The sequence below is a fragment of the Rhea pennata genome, chromosome 2, assembly GCF_028389875.1.
Source record: "Rhea pennata isolate bPtePen1 chromosome 2, bPtePen1.pri, whole genome shotgun sequence".
Taxonomy (NCBI): domain Eukaryota; kingdom Metazoa; phylum Chordata; class Aves; order Rheiformes; family Rheidae; genus Rhea; species Rhea pennata.
Genome location: NC_084664.1, coordinates 55,735,672 through 55,760,206, shown reverse-complemented (window position 1 = coordinate 55,760,206; position 24,535 = coordinate 55,735,672). Strand labels below are relative to the sequence as shown.

The 24,535-nt window shown below is 38.1% G+C and overlaps 1 protein-coding gene across 2 annotated transcripts in view; it reads left to right on the top strand.

Annotated features, from left to right (window-relative positions):
• Window positions 1–24,535, top strand: part of VPS41 (VPS41 subunit of HOPS complex) — a 104,644-nt gene that overhangs the window by 59,770 nt on the left and 20,339 nt on the right. For both annotated transcript variants that reach the window (XM_062569572.1, XM_062569573.1), the window contains exons 9-18: window positions 768–914; window positions 2,076–2,142; window positions 9,896–9,993; window positions 12,392–12,521; window positions 14,306–14,421; window positions 16,021–16,077; window positions 18,357–18,418; window positions 19,103–19,184; window positions 23,496–23,588; window positions 24,089–24,216. In XM_062569572.1, the coding sequence (XP_062425556.1) occupies window positions 768–914; window positions 2,076–2,142; window positions 9,896–9,993; window positions 12,392–12,521; window positions 14,306–14,421; window positions 16,021–16,077; window positions 18,357–18,418; window positions 19,103–19,184; window positions 23,496–23,588; window positions 24,089–24,216 (980 nt within the window). The remainder of the gene's footprint in view (window positions 1–767; window positions 915–2,075; window positions 2,143–9,895; window positions 9,994–12,391; window positions 12,522–14,305; window positions 14,422–16,020; window positions 16,078–18,356; window positions 18,419–19,102; window positions 19,185–23,495; window positions 23,589–24,088; window positions 24,217–24,535) is intronic.

Below are 24,535 nucleotides of genomic sequence, written 5' to 3'. Positions count from 1 at the left end.
CATTTTATTTAGGGGATTTCTGTGTTTAAATCACTAAGAAACAAGTCATTACTTAGCATGAAATTAATCTCCGTTTTGTTCCTAGAGAGGTTACTGTTCACCTTTTCTAAGTAACATGGAAAAATCTGATTAATGGTTCTTTTGATTTTGTCTAAAACGACTTTAATCTTCCTTTCTTTAAACCTTTTTTTTTTTGATTTAGTCATTCGGGAGGCAGTGAAAAATCACAGTAAAGAAAACTAAGTGTCGTTTAAATATGTTTGTTTCTGTTGTATTGAGTAAAGAGTAGAAATGCACGTTAGGAGAAGTGCAGGTTGGCTTCTTTTACCTTCAAGAGTTGCTATTTCATCTTTTCTTTTTCCAAGGTGGAAATTTCTGCTTCTCTGTAGGGATTATTTTGGAAGAGCTGTTTTTTTTTTTTGTTTTTTGTTTTTGTTTTTTGTTTTTTTTTCCCTTCAGTAGTAGCAGCAGCCCAACATGCTGGACTGATTCATGATTGGCATTGGTAATCTGTCACTCACTCACTTGTTAACTTTTCATTTTACATGTCAATTTAAAATATCTAACTTATTCTAGTCTCCTCATTTCTTTTGTTACCTCTTGTGAGATGATTGCTCTCAGTATAAAGTGCTTTCCCTGTTTGTACAGACCTGCCTTGAAACTTATACCACAAATTGTATCACTAGCTTACTGTACAGAATAATCTGAGTTGTGGTGGGTAGGAGTTTGTCAGATTAAATAAAATTTTCTTTTATTTAAACTTTCAGGGTGTGAAGATACTTGACATGATCTCTAAGCAAAGAATTACCAATGTGCCTCGAGATGACATAAGCCTTCGCCCAGATATGTATCCCTGCAGCCTTTGCTGGAAGGATAATTTAACGCTGATTATTGGTTGGGGAAATTCAGTAAAGGTACAATTACCTGTCTTTGTAATAAATGCTTGCTGTTATCACAGAGAAACAGAGGATTATTTCTGAAAGGCAAAGACAATCGAAAAGAATAGAATTTGGTTTGACTGCAGTGTACAGAACTCCTGCTGCCATAGAAATGTCATTGGACTGACCCTCATGAGGAGGAGTGGTGATAGACACCCAGCGGTCAGACAGTTTTCCGTGTGTGACAACACAGTGAATGCAATCCTCAGGGACGCTTCTCTCCTCTGTGCCTTGGAGAGATTTCCTCTTTTGAAAGCTTTTAGAGAGTTGTTGTGAATTCATTTCTTTTGATTAGCATTAAGGAAGAACAGTTTACCATGAGGTATTTTTTTTGGAGGGGGTTATTTGGGGGCGGAGGGGGTTGTGACTGATAAAACAGCCACGTAATTTCAGTCAACCATGGAAAGGAAGGGAAGAGAATGTTGAAGGGACAGGCTGGTTTGAGTTTTGCTTTGCTTTCAGCAGGGAACTGGCATTTCAAACTTGTGCACTGCAGACTGCCTATATGATTTGCTCAGACCAGCACCTGACACGGCTTTGCTACAAGCCTGTTTGGTGCTTTCTAGTAATAGATTGCTACAGCATTGCACAGTGGGAAATTAAAAGTACTTGTTAGAAGTAGATGGAAAGGAAAGGTAAAGTGTTTTTGAATTTTAAAAATCAGCAGGTTTGTCTAAGTTTGGCATCTATCCCATGTCTTATGCTTGCTTTACAACACTTGGGTATTTGCATTTCTTTAAATATATATAGTCTCTTCCTCTTATTGTGAGTTGCAATAGCATATTCTTACTGAAATAGTAAGATATTGAGATACTAAGTTTGAGCAGATATGAAAATAAAGCTCACATGTACTAGTGTAAAGCAATAGCATTAAGCAGATGCTTTTAGATTTCTCTCTTGTGATCTGTTTTCCTTCTCTTCTCCCAGTATGTTTATAAGGCTGTGGGCTACAGTCACAACTTTCCTGTCTTGTTTTCTTCTTCAATGATGCATCGTCACTATTTTACAGCCTGTGTTTTTCAAAATACAGAAATGCATGTCCAAGATGCCTCATAAGGAAAGGAGTTTCTGGGAAGAGTTAATATTATTTTATGAGTTACAGTTTGTTCATCGTAATGATCCAAATCTATTTCCTAGATTTGCTCAGTAAAGGAACGGCATGCCAGTGAAATGCGTGACCTTCCGAACCGCTATGTGGAAATAGGTATGATTGTATGAATGTGCTCTCCTTCTCAAAATTAGATAAGCTTTGAAAGGTCTGTTTTAGCATTCTAGCCTGAAAAGGCTGTTACATTTCAGAGGCAATGTGTAGTTATAACATAAATGTCTCCTCATTTTTAACTGGTGAGGTTGTCACAATGTCCTCGTGTAGTTTTTTGTAATCTCAGTCAGTCTGAAATGTTGTGCTGTTCCAAAATCAGAGATCCTTGTGTGAACAGTGGATGTATAAACTTTCCCTTCACACAGATTCCTACAGAGAATGTGTCTTCATCTTGGCTAAATAATAATCATGGTAGCATATTAAGGAAGAAATAGACCTTAGTTTGTGTGTTTGACTTTATCATTCATCACTTTTTTTAACATTTCTTTGTGTAGTGTTAGAAAGTTGGTTTGAATTTTCCCTTGTTGCCTTTTTTGCTTCTGCATTTTCTGTCTGTTCTCCTTTGCTTTCTTATTTCTCTAGTTTAGATAATAAGAATAAACTTCATTGTTGCTGATTAATGGAAAAAAGTCATGATAAAAAATGTATATGAAGTAAAGCATAAAGTGGAAGTTGAAGGAAATGAGCTGAGGGGAGAGGGGAGGTAAACAAAAAGTTTCCAGTGTGCTCAGAAAAAATTTCTGTTAAGGAAGGATTTGTGAAGAGGTAACAGTGGAAAGATAAAACAGGCCTTCTGGGACTGCAGAGCAGGGTGGACCATGGTGTGAAAACTTCTATGCTTCCTTGGCTTGCCTGTAATGACTTGAGATTGGTAGGCTAAAGCGTTTGAACAAAATCCTGTCTCATGTCAACATATTGACCAGATTGTTGCAGGGCATAGATGTATATGGCTTAATGATTTCAGAAAAGAACAGTTTTAGAACAGCTCCTGGAAATCAGCGCTGAAACTCATTAAACTCCGTATTAATTCTGGGTACTGTGAGAAGATGATGTGCGTGACAAACTGAGACTTAAAAGCTATTTGTTGATTAAGATTACATTTTCTCCAAGGAATTACTAACTCCGGAATTCTTGATGTAATTCTCTCAAAAAATCCGGAAGTTCAGTCTTGAATTCTACCCACAGATCTTTACATAAGCTTTTGTGTACCTGTAAGTAGTCTTTTTGAAAATAATTAAAAGGGATGGTTTACATGACAAATGAACTGAGACAACTTACATCCTTCAGCCTGTATTGTCTGTATTTTTGAGAACTGCGTTTTATGTCACTAACCTGTTAACAATGTGCTTGAGATTTCTTTCTGGTTTCAGGTCAAAGCACTGAAGCAGCTCTGCCAAATGCTGTCAACAGCACTCATTGCTACATGGATTTTAAATTGGGAGGGAAAAGGGGGAGGCATTATTTGTTCAAGTCTCAGTGGAAATTACAATAGCTTTTGATGTAATCATGTAGAGCTGCTCTCTGTATCGTGCCGTAGTGTCTATTTCAATTTTACTCTGATTTAAACTTTACTTTCAGAGGCTTAAGTGGAAGGTCTTTTTCTTCCCCCCACCAAGAACGTCAGTATACTAAGCGGATGCATAAGCTGGTACCTTCTCAATGGGTGTATTCTTAATACCTAGAACTTACACAATGCAAGAATAACCTACAGTGTCAGGATAACTGAATATGCTTCTTATGGTCTGGTTCGTAACATCTTGGCATCATTTGTTCGTGAAAAAAATCACACAGATAACACGGAATAACTTTTGTCATATTTTGTGTTTTCTTTCTGCTTTTACGATTTTGTACCTGAAGTGAAAACCAAGGGTGGACTAGAAAGCTTCATACTTCACTCTCTGGTTATCAAGGAAGAACATATGAAGTCTATGACAACGCAGGGTTTCCTGTGTCTCAACCGTTTCAGATTTATACTGTTTTAGAGTCATTTTGAGGGTATCGAAGTTCCATTGAGTTAATAATAGTGTAGTAAACTGTGATGGCATTGGTAAAACATAAATGTTCCTTCAGTGTTTTGCAGCCCAGTGAATAAGGAGGATTTCCTGCTTTGCAAGTTCTTGAAAGTCAGGTATGCAGCATACTGTGGAACAGCGGCTTCCTTGGTTTTAGGTTCTGTTTTGGTACATAGCATACTTGGAGGCAGAAAAAAGTGTGGTATCTACCCTGATCCTAAACCAGGCTGCCCATAACATGGGAGTGTAACACCACTTGCTTTAGTGGTAGTTGTTTTCTTTTTAAAAAGATGATGCTGTGGTTTTATGTAAGAGAAATTAGCTGAAACATTCACAGAGTCTTCATGCACTAAGATCAATGTAGCATCGTAAACTTTATTTATGTCTTTCAGCATATTAGTGATGATTTTCTTTACGAGTCTTCTCTCTTGTCTCTGGCTATACGTTGCAGTTCATTACATACGTAGCTCTTCATTCAGTGTCGTAGATAAACTCAAGTGAAATGCTTCTACTTAGGTCTGAATGCATGTTAGCTGAGCAGATGCTATCGAGTTAGCTCTGTCAGCTACCACAGTGAAGTACTGTATTGATCAGAGAATATCGGTATTGAATTACAGGCTTAACGTGGACTAAATGCCATTGTGATCTATCTTTAAAGAGTGTTTGACCTCTGCTGGCTCCTGATACGTGTACAAAAGCTGTAATACTGGACAACTTCTGAGCTGAGAACCCTTCCACAACTTGAGCCTACTAGAAGGCTTCTTACTGAAGAACTAATTAACACTTTACAGTTAATACAATGCCTTTTCAGGGTGAAACGGGACATCTTGCAAGCCTTAAATAGCCTTCCAGTGCCTTTGTGAAGCAGCTCAGGTTTTTGTATATTTCTTTGTGGAGAAGTACTTCGTCAGTGTCTCGGTTAATTTACTCAGGTTGTTAATATTAGTGGAGAGTAGAAGTGCAAGTCAGGAAAAGACTTGAAGTCAATTACAGACTTCCTATTCGATTCACTGCAGTCCAGATTTTATCTGAGGAATCTCTTCCCCTTAATTCCAGGTGCCAACTGGTCAGCAATGCCTTTGGAGCAGTTTTCTCCTGTGTGTCCCCCTTCAAGTAGACTTCTGATATAAAACTTGCATGTTTTTTGGATATGCTTGTAAGAAGGCATCTCTATTTTGTGTGGAAAAAGCTGCATAAATGCATGCTAGGTTACCACTGAGTAATGAGTAATTGTGCTTTTTTTATCAGAAAGGAAAACGTAGAAATATTTATTTTGGAGGATTAAAAAGAAAAAGAGAGAAAAAGGCACACACCAATATGTGGCTTGTAAGAGCTACTCAGAGCTACTCTGATTTAATCTCAAGATTATGTAGGTGATTGCCACATTTCTAATGATGATTTTATTGCTGTGTGAGGTAGAAGAGGGATAAGATAACTTCAGCACTGTATTTCCATTTCATAAAGCCTGATTGCAGGTAAAACAACAAATTGTAATTCTGCTTACCACAGACAAAACATTTACTAATTCAACTGGAACAGTAGGTTGTACTGGAGAGATGATGACCTACATGACCAAAAAGAATTTTCCTGGTGTTTCTGATGATTGTGATACTGTAATTGAGAGAAATTGTTTTGTTTTAGTAGTAAAATTTTGCATGTTTCCATTCTGCTCTGGTAGCCAGTACGGTAACAGCTTTTAGTCACAGAGGCTTTTACACTCTGAGTTTTGAGTGGTGGTCATTTTTGTTTCGTGATCATGTTCAATTAATAGTGCCATTATTATTGCCATAAAACGCTCATCCTTGTTACTGCATGGCATTTGAGGTGATATTAAGAATGACTAGATAGCAACTGCTAAATTTTCTCTCAAGCAGATGCTCTGAATCTTTAGTATTAGACCAGAAGAAAACTTAAGACCACTTTTCTACCGTTTTGAATGGAAACAAGATGAAGGTTATGAGTTCCAAGTTCAGATGAATAGACTGAGAAATTCTGTTTTGTTATCATTGGGATATGGGACCTGCCATTGATTTTAAGCTCTTCCTACTTGAGTTCAAAGAAAAAGGATAGTATGATATAACGATTAGTTAAATATTTGCTTAAATTACCATAGAGTAATTTGTGGAGAAAATTTATAAGGAATTCTGAAGGTACTCAAGCGCAGCAATGTGCAGGTGAAGGAAACTCATGTGGCTCGCCTCACTGGTCCTCTCCAAAAATTTACTGTTTCTTTTTAGTCACAGTTGGCATTTCTTTAACTGGGCACATCTTGAGGTTTTTGTTCAGGCTCCTATTCAGAATTGAGTCTGCCCTGGAAATTTTAATATATGAAGACTGTTTTGGAGTGTAATGGGAGATAGAAGCCTGTAGTAAATCAGCAAATTCTTAAAAGCCTGAGCAGGTGTTCATCTGTGAAGATCTTCAGAGAAAAATGTGAATGTTAGAAAAATGAGATTTTTACTAATGTTTATACTGAGTAGTATACCTAAAAGTAAGAATAAAAATTGAACCTTCTCTGTGTTTTTTCTCCTTGATTTGCTTATATCTATTTAAAGACAGCTTAAGTGATCTTTATAAGGGCAAAGGCCTTTTCTGGTCCTCTAGCTAGAACTGCATGCATGTACCGTGAAAAAATGCTTTTTTTTAGTATATTACTTCAAATGCAATTACATGAATCTGATAACAGCTAATCTAAGTGTGCCATTGTGTATACTGCTTTTTTTCTTTTTGCATACATAACCTAGCTTTGTAAATGCACTGATGGTGGAGATACCATCCTAGAAACACTACAGGTATGCTATACTGTGACCCATGCCAATGACTGCAAATTTTGCAGATTTACTCAAGATAACTGGTTAAAATGTAATTTGGGAATGTATAGTGACATCACCCCAGCGTCCCAGAATTGCCCTAGAATTTGAGGTAGGCTGGGCCAATTTGCATGGCTTTGTGGCTGTGCTGCTGCTAATATATAAATGGACTATGTGAAAATTACCTTGTGTGTCTGTCTCCTTTTCCTGCAATCATTGTATAGAATTAAAAAACAAAACCAAAAAAACCTTTCTTTTCACTTACATGTTAAGCTTCATGTTAATTCTCTGCATTTTAATTCAGCTTCCTGCTTACATCCCAAAAGATAATGTTGAAACCTTGGCCCCGTTGAAATCAACAGCAAAGTCCCCAAACCTTTGACATCTCTGTGACCAAAATTTTGCTCCGTAAATCTATAGTGTTAAAGCAGGGGCAGTTTTAAGAGTTTTCATTAAATGAAATGGAGATATATATATATATATATATATATATATATATATATATATATTTAAGTTTCAGTCCATTGCATGCGTTTCGATCTCTAAAGTGTAAAGTGTGGGGGTTTTTTTTGTTGTTTTTTGTTTTAAAAAAAGAGTTTGGGTAAATAAAGTAGCATAGTGTCCCATCTCTGTAGTATGGTATTTGTCACATATTTCCTTTAATGAACAAGAGAAAAGATTCACAGCTTTCTCTCTCTCTTTTTTTTTTTTATTTATTTCTTGATAATCTGTTTGACAGCTCTACATAGAGGCTGAACATAGAGTAGATCCAATGTCAGCATATTTTCCATCTTCTCTTCTGACAGGCGTAAACATGTATAACACGTGGCCATATCTAGGTCATTCCCATTTACTTGTGTGCTACATTTGATTTAATTGTTTTGGATCTTTCTCATGTTAACGATGTTACTGGAATACGTCTGTGTTGGATTCCCTCCCTCTCCCTTCATCACAACAACTGATCCATTAAACCACCTGGGAGTAGGCCAGATTTACCCATCTAGTGGTCTGTGCTGCTATAACTTCTATTATTTCTTCAATAGAACTTTTTTTATTGCATCAAAGGCTGTTACTGGTGAAGAAGAACCATCTCTACTAGAATTCCTTGTTCAAGGTTGCAGCGCCAGAGCTGCAGCACTGTTTCCTCAATGCCTCTTGAAGAGGAGGAGCTGCGAGAAAGCTAAAAGGGAAACCTAGGAAACTGAAATCTATGTAAAAATAGAACTTCTTGCAGTCATCTTTTCTTTTGTCTTGCTGAAGAGTAATACTGCTTTATCCTAGACACACCATTATGTGTGTTGGAAACATTTTGAAGTGTGTCTCACTGGCTAAAGAACTGAAGTTCTACCAAAAGTCAATGAAACATCAGTGATTTTTTTTGAAAATTGCCCCCATAATCTTTATAAAGATACTGCTTACCATACTGTTTTCCTCCTCAATTCAAACATCAGCATTTTTTATGCTTCTAAGAGTGACCGTCTCTCATCACTTTTAAAAAATGTCAATAAATGCATATTCGCTGTCCTTTGCAGCAGTGTTCTGGATTTGAACTTTGTTTTTTTTTGACATGTTTCCCCTCCCCGTCCCCTGCTTCCAGATTCTTTTGAGTTCCCAAGTACTGAACCGTAAGTTGGAGGGAAGATGTTTATGCGCAGGCGTTTCTGACTGTGTGTGTTCTGAAGTTGTCCCTGAGAACACGCGTGCCCCAGCCCGAGGAGCCCCCTGAGGCTCGCGAGCGAGAGCGAAACAATTCCGTACAGGATTACAGCAGTCCGCCAAGTCTCTCCCGGAGCAGATCGAGAGTTTTATCCTGATGCCGTGCTTTTGTCCGCCAATGGTGCCAAAGTGTTTATAGCTATTTAATAAGAAACAGTATTTGCTTAATCACTGAGACAGCTGTCAAATCTGTGCTTTACTTGATAGTTTTTTCTTTTTCAGCAGGAAGGGAATTATTGAATCTTTTCCTTCTTACTACCTTAGTTAAAGAAAATTATCTTTATTTTTACTGTCATTATGCTGCATTTGTTCACTTTACTAAAATGATTCGTATTTTAATAAACAGTGGATACTAGTAATGTAGCTTACTAATTAGTAAGAAAATGTTTTATAAGCCTAATTTCTCTTAAAAACAGATTTTAAGGGAAAATAATGATGCATTTGATGTACTTGCAAGCTTTTACAGAAATCTTTCTTTGGATACAAGAACCAATTCATGAAACAGCTTGGACATCTCCAGCAAATTCTTCATCCTGTGGTTTAGGCCCCCATCAACAAAAAGTGTTCCCCAACTCTTTGGTGCTTGCACTGTAAACCCAAAAGAATAAAAACCTAAACCGATATTTCTGTGGCAGAGTTCTGCTTTAATAAGCCTTTTGTAAATACAGTTTGGCACTCTTTTCTACCTCTTTACCAAAACAGTTGTTACTTAAATGTCACAATTTCAGGAGCAATTTTAGGAAATTCATTTCCTGTTTTATGAACAGGAAAAGGGACTGTTCTTTAACCATTTCTTTTCTCTGTAGTGGGTGCATCTGTAAATTTTCCTATGATGTTTAAAGTGATGATAAATTAATAAGGATCTTTGTGTTTTTATGTCATACCAGTAGATAGAACAGGTGGGATTCTGTAAGGCCACATGACTTGCTACAAAATGCGAACCTAAGAGGATGTTTTATATATTGGTATTGCCTTATTGCCTACATTTCTGAGTATGTTTTTTAAAAAAATTCCCCAATGTGATTACTGAAAATCTAGCTGACCCTTCATTTCACATGTCTCATCTCCAGCATGTCCTGAAGCACAAACCTTTCTTTTTGTAACCCTTAGCAGAATTTAATCTGTTAAATGTAATTTTTCATCATCTTGCTGATCCAACTGGGAAGTCTGTAGGTTTATTATACATATTGGGGCTGCACAGTAGAAGTGCTTCTACTGTGTGCTGCTCTTTGCCTGTGGAAATCAGTTGCCTGTTTTTGGTAGGGAGTGAATTACGCTCATTTATTTGCCTAATCTGTTGCCTTTCCTATATTCCAGTTTTCCAGTTTGAGACTGAATTCCATATCAGTGGACTTGCACCTCTCTGTGACCAACTGGTTGTACTTTCCTATGTAAAGGAGATTTCAGAAAAAACGGTAATTCTTTTGTTACAGTTTCCTCACAGCAAAAAACCAAAAACGTCTTGTGATCCGGGGCTTAAACAGGGTGCACAGATCTGATTATCTATGGGAGAATTTGTAGTCAGCTTGTAGTGAACAGTGCTTGAAATTTCCCTGACCTACCAAGTAGGGTCAGTGGAGGTTATGCTGAAGACTAATGTATTTACCTGTTAGAAGTCCTGTCTGGTATCCTTTGTTTCTTGCAGGAAACAGAGAAAGGCATGCTAGATAGTTTTCCTCTCTCTTATTTTCTGTCTCCCCTCCCCCTTATTCTTTCTCTCTTTTTCTCTTTCTCCTTTTTTTTTCTTCTTGGTATTTGTATAGCAGAAGAAATGAAGGATCTTTTCAGCCACCGAAGGGGCTTGCTGACACTGCATATTAGAAGATATGAGAGTAGTGAAGTCGACCAACTCCAACGATAGGAGTCACTGTGGCAGGGTGGGATAAATTACCGCAAGTGTTGTTCCCCTTACTTGCAAGACCTTAGCATGTACATGAAGATAGCTGTGTGGATAGGCAGAAATTAGAATTCATGTCTCTCGTTTTTACTGAGAGAGCGTGAGTGAGTACTGTGTCTGCCTCCTGCCTTTATTTCATATTGCAAAATAAAAGGAGAGGCAGTAGAGGAAATCCTTGAAGTTGCAGTGTTAGAATGGCAGAAGCTCTTGATCACCCCTTTGATAGGGTGTCTGCGTTAGACGATCATCACCATAGTAACCTTAAGCAACTTGGTGCACGTGTTGCTAGGCAATAAAATGCTGTAGGTTCAAACAAATGCTCAAGGCTGCTGAAATCAATAGGGTTAGCTCCTTCCTCTGCTACAGGATGTCAGATTATTATTTCTTTATTTATATTAAGGAGAAAAAATAATGTCACAGCAGTGTTTCCCAAGAGACCCAGTGCAGTAGTCTTCTAGTGCTTGAGAGGCAGTGAAAGAAAAGGAGGTAAACAAAATGGGATAGGGAAGGGGGAGGACAAGGTAGGTTGAAATGATAGGAAGCAAGGAAATTAGGAGCTGTTATTAACAAGTAGCACTGGAAGGGGGATAGTATAAAGCAGGTAGTAACCAAGAAAGGTTAAACTGATTGGGACTGCTTCAGAAAGGAAAGACGAAAAGAGAATTTCAGGTAATGTGACAGTAATAGAACATAGCAAAGAGGTTTGTCGTGTATTTGTTTTTAATTTGCCTTTAAAGCAAGCAAACAGAAAAAGCCAAACCCAACAGCAAACCTCAGATGCTGGACTTTGTAACTTCCTAGACCTCTCAGTAATTACAACAAGGAAAGAATTTTTCTTTCTGACACTGTAGCTCTGCTCCAGTGTGGTCAGCAGCCCTTCATCAGTGTCTTGGGCTCAGTGAAGACCTACTTGGCTGAGCCTGCAGCAGAGGTGACGCTCCCTATATACAAATGATTTTGGGTTGTGAGGAGCCCTGGTGCTGTTAACACTGGATTTCACAGCTCTCGCACAACAACTTCTTACTTGTTACGTATCAGATTAGATTTGAAATTTTGACTTTGCTTGATTTTTTTTTTTTCCCCCATTTGCAATCGGAACTGTTAAACTAGGAAAAGACATGAGTGGTGCCGCTGCTGGATGGGTAGGGTAAAAGCAGTGTAAAGTTACTTCTTACGTCATCTTGTTTTTCCATTTTATGCTTAGTTTTATTTCACGGCCAGAAGTATAGAAAAGGATTGTCTTAAACCTTGACTTAATTAAAACTCCAGGTAGATGAAGCCAGCATCTGGATAGAAAATGAAAATCCATGATGTCATCCTAACAGAATGACCTGTATTACACTTAAGTTCATGTTACTTAAGATCAACAGCATACTAAGGGTTTTAGATTATTCTAGAATTAATTTTGCCACTACTACTGCTGGATGCTTAAAAGTGTAATTTTAAACTCCAGCTAGTACCAAAATAACATTGTTTCATAGAGCATGACCCCAGTTAAGAATCTGACTTAAATTTTGGAATTCCAGTGCTTGTTGAATGCACTGGTTGGTGATCATCTGTGATAGCTCTGAAAACTTCTATGGCCAAGAACAGAAAAATAATGAGCAAACTCAGGAAGAAGTTTAGAGCTATGCCCATCTAAGCTGCCTCCTCTGTGGTGACCTTTCTGGGGAAGCAAGCCAAGAGTAGAAGTAACTTTCCTATATGCTTCAGCTACAATTATAGCTACTCAGGGGAGCACAGTGTTACAGCTTGCACAGTTCACAACTGAATATCCAGTGCAAAGTGAATAGTGGTACTGGGAGCTTGGGAATGCTGGGAGTTGATGAATTTCAATCTTATTCATAGCTGACAATCAGTTGGTGTTTGTAAGATAAACTGTGTTGGATGCAGCTAAGGTGTTTGCATTTTTCTAGGAAGTGGAATGTTGCGCAAGACCTAGACTGGATATTGTTCAACCCCTACCTGAGTCTTGTGAGGAGATCTCTTCGGATGCGCTGACAGTAAGAGGGTTTCAAGAAAATGAATGTAGAGATTATCATTTAGGTAGGTGATCTTAATGTTGTTTTGTTTTGTTTTCATAACTTAGTTAAAAAAAAATCTGTTTGTGAAGAATCAAAGCTTCTGTGTCACTTTTGTACCATCTCCCTGAATATCGGTCTGTAACTCCATTTGACACAATTGCTGAGACCTAAGTGTAAGGTAGAAGTCAGCAAGGGCCTCTCACATTAGAGAACAAAGCTTTGCTTTACCTGCAAAGAGGGGCATATATTTAAACATCATAATCTGTAATGCCGTGTAGTAAGATAGACATATTGGGGAAGGGAGGAATATAGATTTCATGTAATGCACCGGTATGGGAGAAGGTGATACCGATGGACACTTTGATGGAGATATATTCAGTATGATCTACAAGAGTTCTCAGAGCTCTTCGGACAAATTTAGGTCTTCAGAAATAGTGATGTGAATGTCAGGAAAAGCTACAGGAAAAGCAAAAGATGGAATAAATGTCATTTGAGCAGTAAGATCACCTTAATAGCTTCTCTATATTGATAAAGCTATCAGCATATAGCAGATCCCAGAACAGTAAAATCTCATGAACAGAAACTGGAGCTTGGCAAATTCTATCTAGAAGACGGATTTAATTATGTAACAGTCAGGGGACTAAACCCTAGCAGAATATATGCAGGAGAGCATGGTGATTTCTTGATCACTTATGAGTTTCTTTTTTTTTTTTTTTGGCTTCTTAGTTTTAAATGAAGATGGGATGATTTTCTGATACATGGACTGTATTTCAGAAAGATGCTTTGCAAGGCTGAAACTGAATTTCTTAGTGAAGATTATATTGCCTGTATAATATAGAAACATTCCTTATGGTTTTTAAAATCCATAAATCTGTTGTTTAAACAACTTTTCCAGCAGCTTGCTTTAAATCATAGGCTTGGCAGACCTCTTTGTCTACATCAATGACCTTAAGCCACTTAGAAATACAGTTTATCTATTCCTGATCTCCAAAACCTCTCGATTCCTATCAAGAGGGATGGCCATTCCATTGGGATTGCTTTATACTTGTCCCTAAACAGCACTCTGAAGCCCACGCTTGTGCTTTTCTGCTTAATGCATATTCTAGTTAACAAGTCTAATTTTTTTCAGATAGCTTTGAAACAAGCTTTATTTTGTGCATTGTTTATAGGTAGGGGAGTATATTTGTATGTGCATATTTGTAAGGGATGAGAGATGGATTTCATTCTCATACCTACAAAATATTGATAGTATTTCTTCATGGGTTCTGTAGAAAAAATAAGTGTTCTGAGCCATCATCATCTGTGCTTGGTTTTACCTTTGAGTACATTTTACTTTGAGCTTACTCAAAAATAAAGGCTTATGGTATAAGCAAATGCATTATACATAGAACTTTAACTTATAGCATTGCAAATGTATTGCTGTAATGATGTGCTGTGTCCCCAGGGGTTATGGCATCTATCATTTATGCTTTTGATGGTCTTGACCTTGATGGGGAGGATAAGCTTATAAGCAGGCTATGTAGTCTTCTAAAAGTACAAGAGTGTGTTCTAAACTATCATAAAGTTTACACATAATGAATGAATCAAAATTTGCAATAAGCTGTAGTGATTTTTTGAAAGCTATTTTGCCATTCAAACAAGTTTTAACTTACTGGAGAATACAGCTTTCCAAATAAATGTGTTCTGCAGGAGTAGTTTTGCTGTCTTGCTCACCTTTCTTTTTTAAAGCCCCACCCTCCAAGTGTATTAAAAAACAGGGCTTTACTTTAGCAAAAACTACTAACAAAATTGTGTATGTATTTGCAGAATATTCGGAAGGCGAATCACTTTTTTATATCATCAGCCCAAGAGATGTAGTTGTGGCTAAAGAACGGGACCAAGATGACCACATTGACTGGCTTCTTGAAAAGAAGAAATATGAAGTAATCTTCACAACATTCTTTTCTTCAGGCTTTCCTGGTTCGGAAGTTGTGGTGGGAGGGTGACTTTGCAAGCTCATTTGAATGAGAGCTTTCCTGTTCCTAGAGTCACTGCGTAAACACTTGCAAGGGCAGGTGTAGCCCATGCAAGGATAAACCTTTGCAGTAAGGCACCTAATATCCCCAATTTTGTTCAAACTTGAATCAGCCTCTACAGGGGCTGCTGCTTCTCTCCATGGTCTGTGAGGGATTGCTAGATTTTTGACTGGAACAACGGTTCTGAATTGCACCCCAGTGAAGTAGGTGAATTAGAGGCTGTGAATACTGTTCACAGTGTCAGAGGTGAAATTTATCAGATGTCACTAAAAATTGATTAGAGCTTGTGTATTTTGATTTTTAATCCAGTAGAGCAGTTAACTGATGAGCTATGTGAGTATTTTTCTAGATCTACCCAAACTGAAGAGGGAACGAAAAGGAGGATATTGCAGTCTCCCATTCTAAATTGCTTCTGCTATGGAATGAGAATGGCATTTTAGGGCACTGTGCATTGCTCATTGTTACCTACTTCCAGTGTTGAAATTTTTAAAAGTAAAATGAAACAGGCTCAAACTCTTAAGTGTTGGTGCTGAAAGTAGCTTTACTCAGAAGGAAACAAAACTAATGGTAAAACCCAAAGATACACTGCTCCCTTAGAAAAAGAAATCAGTATTTAGTTGTCTAAATATTGGTGGGTTTAAGTATGTATATTTAAACACCTAAAATATTGCTGATAAATCCTTACAGGCAATATCAACATGTGCCCAGTGTTCTGGATTGTGATGTCCTAGAATTACTCATTTAGACCACTTGCTACAAAGTGTAAAGTCATTTGCTCCTTTAGATGTTATTTGTTGGATGCCCATAATAAGAGGAGAAAAATGTAGGAAAGCCATTCTGCGTTTATTCCTTTTGTTAATGCAATTGTTATATTCCTCATGCAGCTTTGAGTGCAATTTTGCCATTTATGTAAATCACAGTATTTGGTCCCTGAAGACTCCAGTAATCTATCAGTGACAGCTGTGTGCATGTGTCTTGGTGAAAGCTATTCAAGGCAATAGGTAGCTTGTGTTGTTAAAGGTTTCGTTTTTCTTTGTAAAAGTGCCAGTTTTCCTTCTCTACTTTTGAAGGAGGTAGAAGAGCTGCAAGTGGCACTTAAGAAAAATAAATCATTCTCCCTCAAGAATGTTTTGGGGGTGGGGGATAGAAAAGAACCCTTCCCCCACCTCTTTTCCCAATGATTTTTTTCACAGGTTTTGATAGTGAAGGGTTCTCATTTGAAAATGATCCAATGGGATTGCTCTATCTGTTGTGTTGTAGTCTTGAGATTTGATCCTAATATAGTAATGTGGAGTGAACCCAGATGGAAACAAAAATAGTTTTCTCTTTGGTTGACTGCTTTGTTTGAGTATGAATTCAAAGCTGTTCATCCAACCATGGCATTAAAAATTCTAGTGCTTCAAACACTATACTCTGAAAAATAGTTGATATATGCAGTTCTAGAGCCTTCTGTATTGAAGGTTTATTTATTTGGCTGATGTCTTTTTTTCTACTTTATAACTATAGGAAGCTTTGATGGCAGCTGAAATAAGTCAGAAAACCATAAAAAAACACAGGATTTTGGTAAGTCTCAAAACTTTTATTCAAAACAAAGCATTTGATTTCTTTCAGAAGCCTGCGAGATGCTACAAATCATTCCCTGTTCCACACCACACCAGACAATAGCTGTTAGGCATACTCCAACTAGCATTTGATTTTCCTGATTTCAGCTGCAGAAGCAGGAAAATTAGTGTGTAAAACACAGAAGGATCTAGATTTTATTAAGGTGCTATTGACATTAAAAAGAAGAGAATTGCACTTTGCTGCTGATGGGCTTTTCTGCTTGCTTTTATTTTTGTATTAAATTTCCTGCTGTTTCAAGTAACACACAGTATTACAGTGTTTGAGAATGGGTGTGTGGGACATATTTCTGTTTAACTTTCACCTTGTACATATGATAGGATTTGGCAGGAGTTTTGGAGGGGTAAATGGAAGACCTGTTAAATTCTATCAAAATTCAGTTGCAGTATCAGATCTAGCTCTCAAGTTACTTTGCAATTCTTACTTTTAAATATTTTTAAGCTCCCTTGCTCCTATATAGTTATTTCTCCATGTTCGTAGTTCTTTCACGGAGCAACAAAGGCTACTGATGCCAAAAAAAAAAAAAAGTGGAGATGGAGGTGGGAGACAGGTAATATAACGGCCACAAGACCATCACTAGTTTTTAGTTCTCTTTTAAATTGACCTAGGTGTGAACACAGTGATATTTCTTGAATATTGCCGCTTCTTTAAATGTGAAGTGTTGTACTTAACTACAAAGTATTAGTAGAGTTATTGAACCTACAGTCAGATTACCACTGTAGTATGCATACTACATGTCAATACATCCTAAAATTCTTTTCTGTTTCTGTAATCCAGAAGTCAAATGAAGACCTAATGGCCTGCTGTCTGCTTTCACAGGGGTTGCATGATTTAGCTGCTTTGCTTCTCTTGCAAAAGAAAGAAAGAATTCCTAAAGAAGGTCCAGGCAATAGAGTAGGAAGAAAAGGAAAAAAAAGAAAAAAGAAAAAAAAAAAAAAAAAAGCTTTTTTTCTTGTTTTGAAAAAAAAATTTGTTCCGTTAGGATGAAAGTCAGTGAGGGAATGTACAGGTAGAGTCTTTGTGTGTTTGGTATCTAATATAAAACTCCTAGAATTTGTTGAGGGAAAAAATGTTGACATCAAGCCTGAAGTGCAGGATTAGTGGTAGAGGTGTTTAAAAGGACTTATGCTTTCTGTGCCCAGCAGTGGCCACACCACTGACAGCACATTCACAGTACCCAACAAGTCTGTTCTTGGGGATTTTACAGGTTACAATTATGCTCAAAGCCCCTCTGTACCTCTTTAACAGAATTCAAGGGTCCTGTATAACTGGAGATCCTACAGCCCTGTTCCTTAGACTCTCTTCTCTGGTCACTTGGGTGTTGGCCCACAGGATTTTCATTAAAAAATTTATGTTGCACCTGAGAACCTTCCCAAATGCTTTATTTTTGCTGCATTGTACAGCCTTCTTTGTAGCTGGAAATGCTGTGGGTTTAGTTGATGCGACTCTTAAGGTGTGCAATGGGTACATTGGGCTGTATTGTGTTTTACACCAATGTTGGTATTGCAGAAGGAGGCCTGGTTGTTTGAGAAAATACATATATGAAGTGCCTAGCAAATAATTTTACAGCACAGCAGTGTGATAAACTTTGTTAAGGGAAACTCAGTGTGTAAATGAAAGCAGATCTTTAGGCAAAACGCATCCAGTGTAAGTTAGTGCTTTTTAGTTATAAAAGCCTGTTACCTTACCTAGTTTCTATTCCCTACCACTGCATAGTAAAATGAGTTGCCTGCTAGATTATCAATAATTCCTTTATAGAGTAGTACTAGGACTGAGGTTCTCATCAAATATTTCTTTTTCCCTGATGCAAACTTTGTGTGTGTTGACAAAGAAGGTTTCTCATACTATTGCTGGTGTTTTTATTCTTGAGATAACTAATATGTTTATTCTTGAGGTAACTAACATGAGCAGGTAATGATCAGCTATGCATTTGAACCATCCTTAATATGTAGGAGTAGCATGGCCTTCCCAGTGCCCATGAGGTTATGAGAAATATTTGAAAGAGCATCTTAATTTGAAGGTGTGAGTGGTCTACGCAAGTATCTTATATCTACTGTTTTGTGGGCCCTGCAGCTCATAGGGAGGGGGGGGGTATCCACTTAGGACTGGCGCTTAACCCAAGAACAGTGCGTGCAGTGGAAACGACAGCCACTGTGGCAGTAGAGCACTTCCCTTCCAAACTTTTATACATACTGACTTATTTTTATCCCCTTTCTCTTTAGGACATTGGTTTGGCCTATATAAATCATCTAGTGGAGAAAGGAGACTATGATCTGGCTGCTCGGTAACTTAGTAAAGATTTCCTTTGCTCGGTGAAGTGTGTCTGTGTGAGAAAGAGAAAGCACTTGCTGATTCTGAAGCATGTTGAGATGTAGATATTCCAGGTGCACTGGAATTTCAAAACATAGGGATTCCTTAGTGTATGTTAGTGAACGAACCAAAAAGTACTGTAATCGTTCTTAAATTTATTCAGAATTGAAACATAAATATTTTTGAAAGTACACCCTTATTCCTCAGAATTGCATTAGATTTTCAAAATTGGAAAAAGTTTATCCATGTCATACATGTAACCACAAATTTTCTGTTACATGTGTATAAACAAAAATGTCAATTTTGAGTATCCAGAGAAAGGCTCAGAGATTACATAAGATTTGTGTTTTCACATACAGATGTGTGTACGTTTATATGTATGTATGTATATGTTTATTCTTTTAGGTGCTTACTTTCATTCAGCTGGGATTTAGTGATTTGGCAGTCGAGTCCTCTTAGATGCAACAAAATTGAGCAGATAAGATCTGAAAAGAGGAGCCTGGCACACTCCACTTGAAGCAGTGGTTGCCAAAATGCGTGACCTTTGAAAGTGTCCTGACGGGGAGAAGAAAAGAGAAAGGAAGCCTTGCGCTAGCTGTCACGTTTGTATTATTCTGTGTACATAGCTTTGTTCTCTCTCCTTTCATCTTCCTTCCAGAAAGTGCCAGAAAATTCTTGGCAAAAACACAGACCTGTGGGAATTTGAAGTTTACAAGTTTAAAGAAATAGGGCAGCTTAAGGTAAGTTAACTTGTATTTTGGAACTTGCAAGACTGGCGTGTTGTATTTTGCATGTTTTGCAATAGCGAGAGGATCAATATTTTAAGCACGTAACATGGTAGCAGGATACCACACTGTTCTTGAAATTCCTGATCAAGATCTCTAGTTATACAGTTTTCCTTCAGGTTGATACATTATGCCAGTAAGACTCAAAACTGGGTAGGAAGCGTAGCATATCCAAGCACTCACCTGCCTATTTTTTAACCGTTTGCTAGCCCGCAAGAAAAGACATGCCCCTAAGGCTTTGACTTTCAAAGATGCTTTCAGTTAGATGTGCTATTCCCACTGACTTTTTTTTTTTCCTTTTCCTTTTTTTTTTTTTTTTTTTTATTTCATACTCCCTTTGAGTATGTCCTGAAAAATCCCTGTCCCAAATCTTTTAAGGAGCAGAGGCTGTCTGGGTGAGGGCCCTCCCTGGATATTCAAGTCCCTTGCCAACAGAGCCATAGCCTTATTTATCAAAGAATAGTTGAATTGCAAAGCAACAGGGGAAATCTATACTGTTTGCTAGAAATGATGGCAAGGGAGAGAAGCAGTCTGCCCTGTCTTGTGTTTTCCCTGGTCACAAGCGAGCTCCTGTAAGGGTACACGTTTAATGTGAGATTCTCAGTTAATAAATTGCCTGGGACGTAAGGCTATAGTGCTGTCACTGCCAAACCAGTCGAAAACATTATGCACACTCCCTTTGGTAACGCGTGTACATTTATTTCTGAATTTTATGTCTTCCTATTCAAAGTCAATGAGCCCAAAAGGACATGTTATTAAGATCTCACAGCATGGAGTCTCTTGCTGGTTTTGAGCTGTTTAATTCTGTTCCAAGAGCGCAAGTGGTTCATCCTTATGGTTTTTAGAAATGCCTGGCTTTTGTTTTAGAGTCCTGCCAGTGCAGGAGCAGCTCTGCCTTGGGTAGGAGTTCTTAGGGTTTTGGTGCACTCTCTGCCACACTAGAAGGTGAAATCTCATGTTTCTCTTTATTTCAATCCAATAAAGGACATGATTGCAGAGAGAGGTGCAGTTTTGATACGCTGCTTTTCAGTCCTTTTGGCTTTATTTTGTTTTTAGCTGCAAGTGTCTGGAATGGATGTTTTTCTTGTCCGCACTTATGTCATCCAGCAGACTGTAAAATGCAGAAGTATTTGCAGGCTTGCTGCAAAAACATCTCAGTTAAATTACTGCCTTTCTAAACAGTTGTTTGTTTTCAGCCTTCTGAAGGCTGACTGTAGAAAAATGTAAGGTGCTGTATGTTACATTATTCAGTTTGAAGCTGCAATTCTAGAATATGCCTTTCTTTTACTATTGCAGTCACATATAACTTCTCTCAAGTTACTAAAGATCCCTGAAAATTACTAAGTATAAACTAACTAAAGCCAGATCTAAATGAAATGGTTTCTAAAAATGCATTCCCTTGTATGTTGTTTGGAATTTGTGCCTTTTTATCCTACCAGCAGATAGTGAGTACAATAATAAAAATAGCCTATAATGACTTCTAGTGCTGATAAAGAGGTTATATTTGAGATTTGGAAACAAAATGTTTTCTGCACCAACAAATGAAATAAACTTTAGACGGTGTGTCCTTTTCTTGGGGATGTTTATTTTATTTACATAGTCACTCTCAGCAGTTGCTTGTGCATTTTTGAAAAGAAATTTCTTAAAGAAATTTCCTCTCGTATATAAGCCAACACCTGAAATCTGATGTTTCCAGTATAACATGACATGGCACTAAGCAAGGCTGTAGTGAAACTAAGGGTTTACAATTTCTTTTCCTGCAGAAAGACTTATTAGTGACACTCCAATGCCAAAGCCATTAGGGTGTAGGATGTAGGCTTTGGCTATCAGAGGCTGCATTTCGGTGTTTTGGTATCTCTCATGTCTTCAGTGAATTTCCTGTAGCAAACCTTGTTGTGGTAATTGCAAGATTGCAGAGCCTTCTAGCACTGTGCTACACTCCTCCTCCAGCAGCTTCCTTGATAGAATAATGTGCTTGTGCTGGAGTCGCTTCAGTATAAAACTTTCTGTCTCAGCTCAAACAGCTGAGGAAAGTGGATTTGAAATAAGATACCAAGCTCTGTGATTCTTGGCAGCTGTGGCATGAGGAATATGCTCTGTTCTGTCGACTGCTGTGAGAGCAGTAACTTCCAGCAGGGGTGCAGGATGATCAGCTAGAGGCAGGAATGTTTTAATGACCAAAACATTGGCTAGAGGACATGTCGAAGACTTCACCTGACTGTGGTGGGCTTAGCACAGAGCAGTGTTATCCCGGCAGCCTGTTTGATCTCATGGGTATCCTCCGAGGAATAAATATTTGTGGTTTGATCTTAACCAGTGAAATGTTTTAGAATGTTTCACACTGACTTCTATATGGGGTTTCTAGTGTTTGCCCCAACATTATATATATATAGATAGATAGATCAAAAGCCTAAAAGCATGTCTTAAGAAGAAATGAAGGAAGAAAACCATTCTTTGTATAGTATCCTCTTTATTAAAGTCACTTTCCACTGTGAAGCACATGGTTCAGGAACTGATACAAAGACATCACGATTCTGGAGTGCTTTTCTGTGTGTGTGACCTCACTCCTGAACTACTGCTTGAAAATAAAATAGGAAGAGTTTCTAACCTGCAGCACAGCTCTTAGCTCAGCTTTGTGCCTAGGCTTAAAAATGACTTGGATGCTTCTCTGTCTCTGAACACCAAGGCCATACTGCAGGAGGTGATTGTGATCTTCTTTGAAGCAGAGAGACTTGAGGCAGGAGGGATTTCCTTCCTGAGACAGCCCGGCCCCTGCATGCCAAAGCAGCTGCACCGCTCTGCAGCCAGCTGTGCGCAGCAACTGGAGCCAAGAGTTTCCGCAGAGCCTTTCAGACTGGGCTCTTCATGTGGGAGGTGGCAGGAAGGTAGAAAGCGGGTATGAAAACAGCAGTTTAAGAGCATCCCCTTTCTTCAAGTCTCAAGCTGATGCCCAGTGGTACTGTTTTCTTACCTTATAGTTGGAAGAGGCCTTTTTATGGGGGCTTGGGCATTTGATTCCCCATGGCAGCCAGCAAGACAGTGCCTCGAACTAGTTCTTAAATTCTGTGACAGGCGGTGGGAGCGGATGTTGGCTGAGTACTGTGTTTGGGAAGACTAGTCAAGCTCAAACGCGGGGGGAGGAGAGGTGTCCTGTGAAGGGTGAACAGTTTATTTTTGCAAAGACATTGAAAAAAAAAAGTTTATTTTCATCTCCTTTTTCACCTACAAATGGATGACTTTCATGAAACATGCAACTTAGGCAATTATCCTGATTTAAATATTAGGAGAATTGTGAACAGTCATTGCTGTTTGTAAAGCTGCAGCGCAAACTACGACCTAGTGAGATGTTACTTTTCCTGCATTGTTCAGTCCAACAACTTAAATGTAATAACAGAGTGCTACCACATCATGTGCCATTAGTAGGCAGCAAGCAACACCTACAAGCATTTGGAGGAACTTCATCAGTGTTGGACCTTCAAATACAAGTGCCAAAGTCCCAACACAACTTGCAGTGGCAGGATTTGTTTTGGCCGGCTGTAATAACCTCTGATTGCATAGTAATAGCGCCAGTGAGAGCCTATGCTGAAATTCCCTGGTATGAACTGATCTTGTTCTGGCTGGGTTCTTATTTCTTGCCTGCCAAAACACAGTTCCTTAACAACTCCTATAGAGCAACAGATCACACTCGTTCAGCCTTTCCAGAGAGAGATGTATTCTCAAATTAATTTTCATTTGTGTAAGTAGAAATAGCTAGTGAAGCAGAACTCTTTATTACATGTAGTGACTTCACAGTATGTCATAAATTATATGTACATGTTTTTCAGCTGATGAATGCTCATGCTTTTTTTTGATATAAAGTAGCAAGATAGGACAAAATAGATTTTGAAAACTTGCATCTTTTGAGTGGCTTTATGTGGTATTTATATATTACAATGAGTATATTCTAGTAACTGGCAGTAAAAACTTGGACTTCTGTAAGTCCCACAGCTGATATTTCCCAATTCAGCTAGCACCTTATCACTATTTTTTCTAATGAAAGTTCTCTCAGGTAAGTAATACAGTTCCAACGTGTGCCAGGTTAAAGCAAATTACGTTAGGATGCTGCTTAAAATCTGAATATATGGTGCTTCTAGAGTATACCATGAGCCATGTTTGGGGGTGAGGCTATTGAGTTTACTTCATGATAGTCCTTTTTTCTGTAGTGGATCTACTGGGATGTTATGTGACTGTTCCCCTTCTGACTCTTTGTTCTCTTTGCTTCTCTAGGCAATTAGTCGTTACTTGCCCAGGCGGGATCCAGTTTTGAAACCTCTTATCTATGAAATGGTCCTACATGAGTTTTTGGAAAGTGACTATGAGGTATGACAGTCTGACAGTCTGACATGTCTATATGCCATGGTTATTACTGGCAAAATATCCTCAGCAATTTAGAATCCTGATAGCAAATTCTAAGTGGTAGTCAAACAGATTGTCCATGGTCAATAATTAAACCAGGAAAAGATGGATTTTTTTTTCAGTGTTCAAATGAATAAGTAGAATGTTTCTCAAAGCGCACAAATACTGTGAGATTAGTTACTTGTTGTGAACATTATTGCTTTTAATTAGTTTATTGTAGCACAAGTGGTAGATGTGCTTCACAAGGCATGCAGTGCCTGAAAAAGACCCAGCTTCATAAATCTTAATAACACTGCCCTAAGAAGGAACATCTGTGTTCTCTACTGTTTGTCTGTGGGCATGTAAAAATGGCTTAGAGGTGAAGCACAGCAGGTATCATCTCAGAGACTTAGAAGAGACTTTGATATTTTGAAATGTTCCTTAGGCAAGTCTTTCTATTTCTTTACTATCTCTTATACTTCTAGGGGTTTGCAACCCTGATAAAAGAGTGGCCTGGAGATCTCTACAACAACACAATCATCGTTCAAGCTGTAGTGGACCACCTGAAGAAAGATCCACAGAATAGGACTTTGCTGAGAACACTTGCAGAGTTGTGAGTACAGTTTTACACTCCTGTTACAAAAAAGTAAACTCAGAATAATATTCTATTGCTTATAAATATTTGACAAACTCTCTTGATAGAAACATTTGCCTTGTTGCAGTCTACAGAATAGGAGCCAACTCTACTCTCCACTCCGCTCCTCTGATTACATAGCTTAGCAATTCTTTTCCCTTCCTTAGAGAATGTTCATGGAGTATGAAGGCAAAGAGTTTGGTACCAGATTATATTTGCTACTTCTCATTCCACAACAAATAGTTAGCATTGTTCTTCATGCTTTTGTTGTGAGAAGGAAGCCTCTTTTGTGGCATGT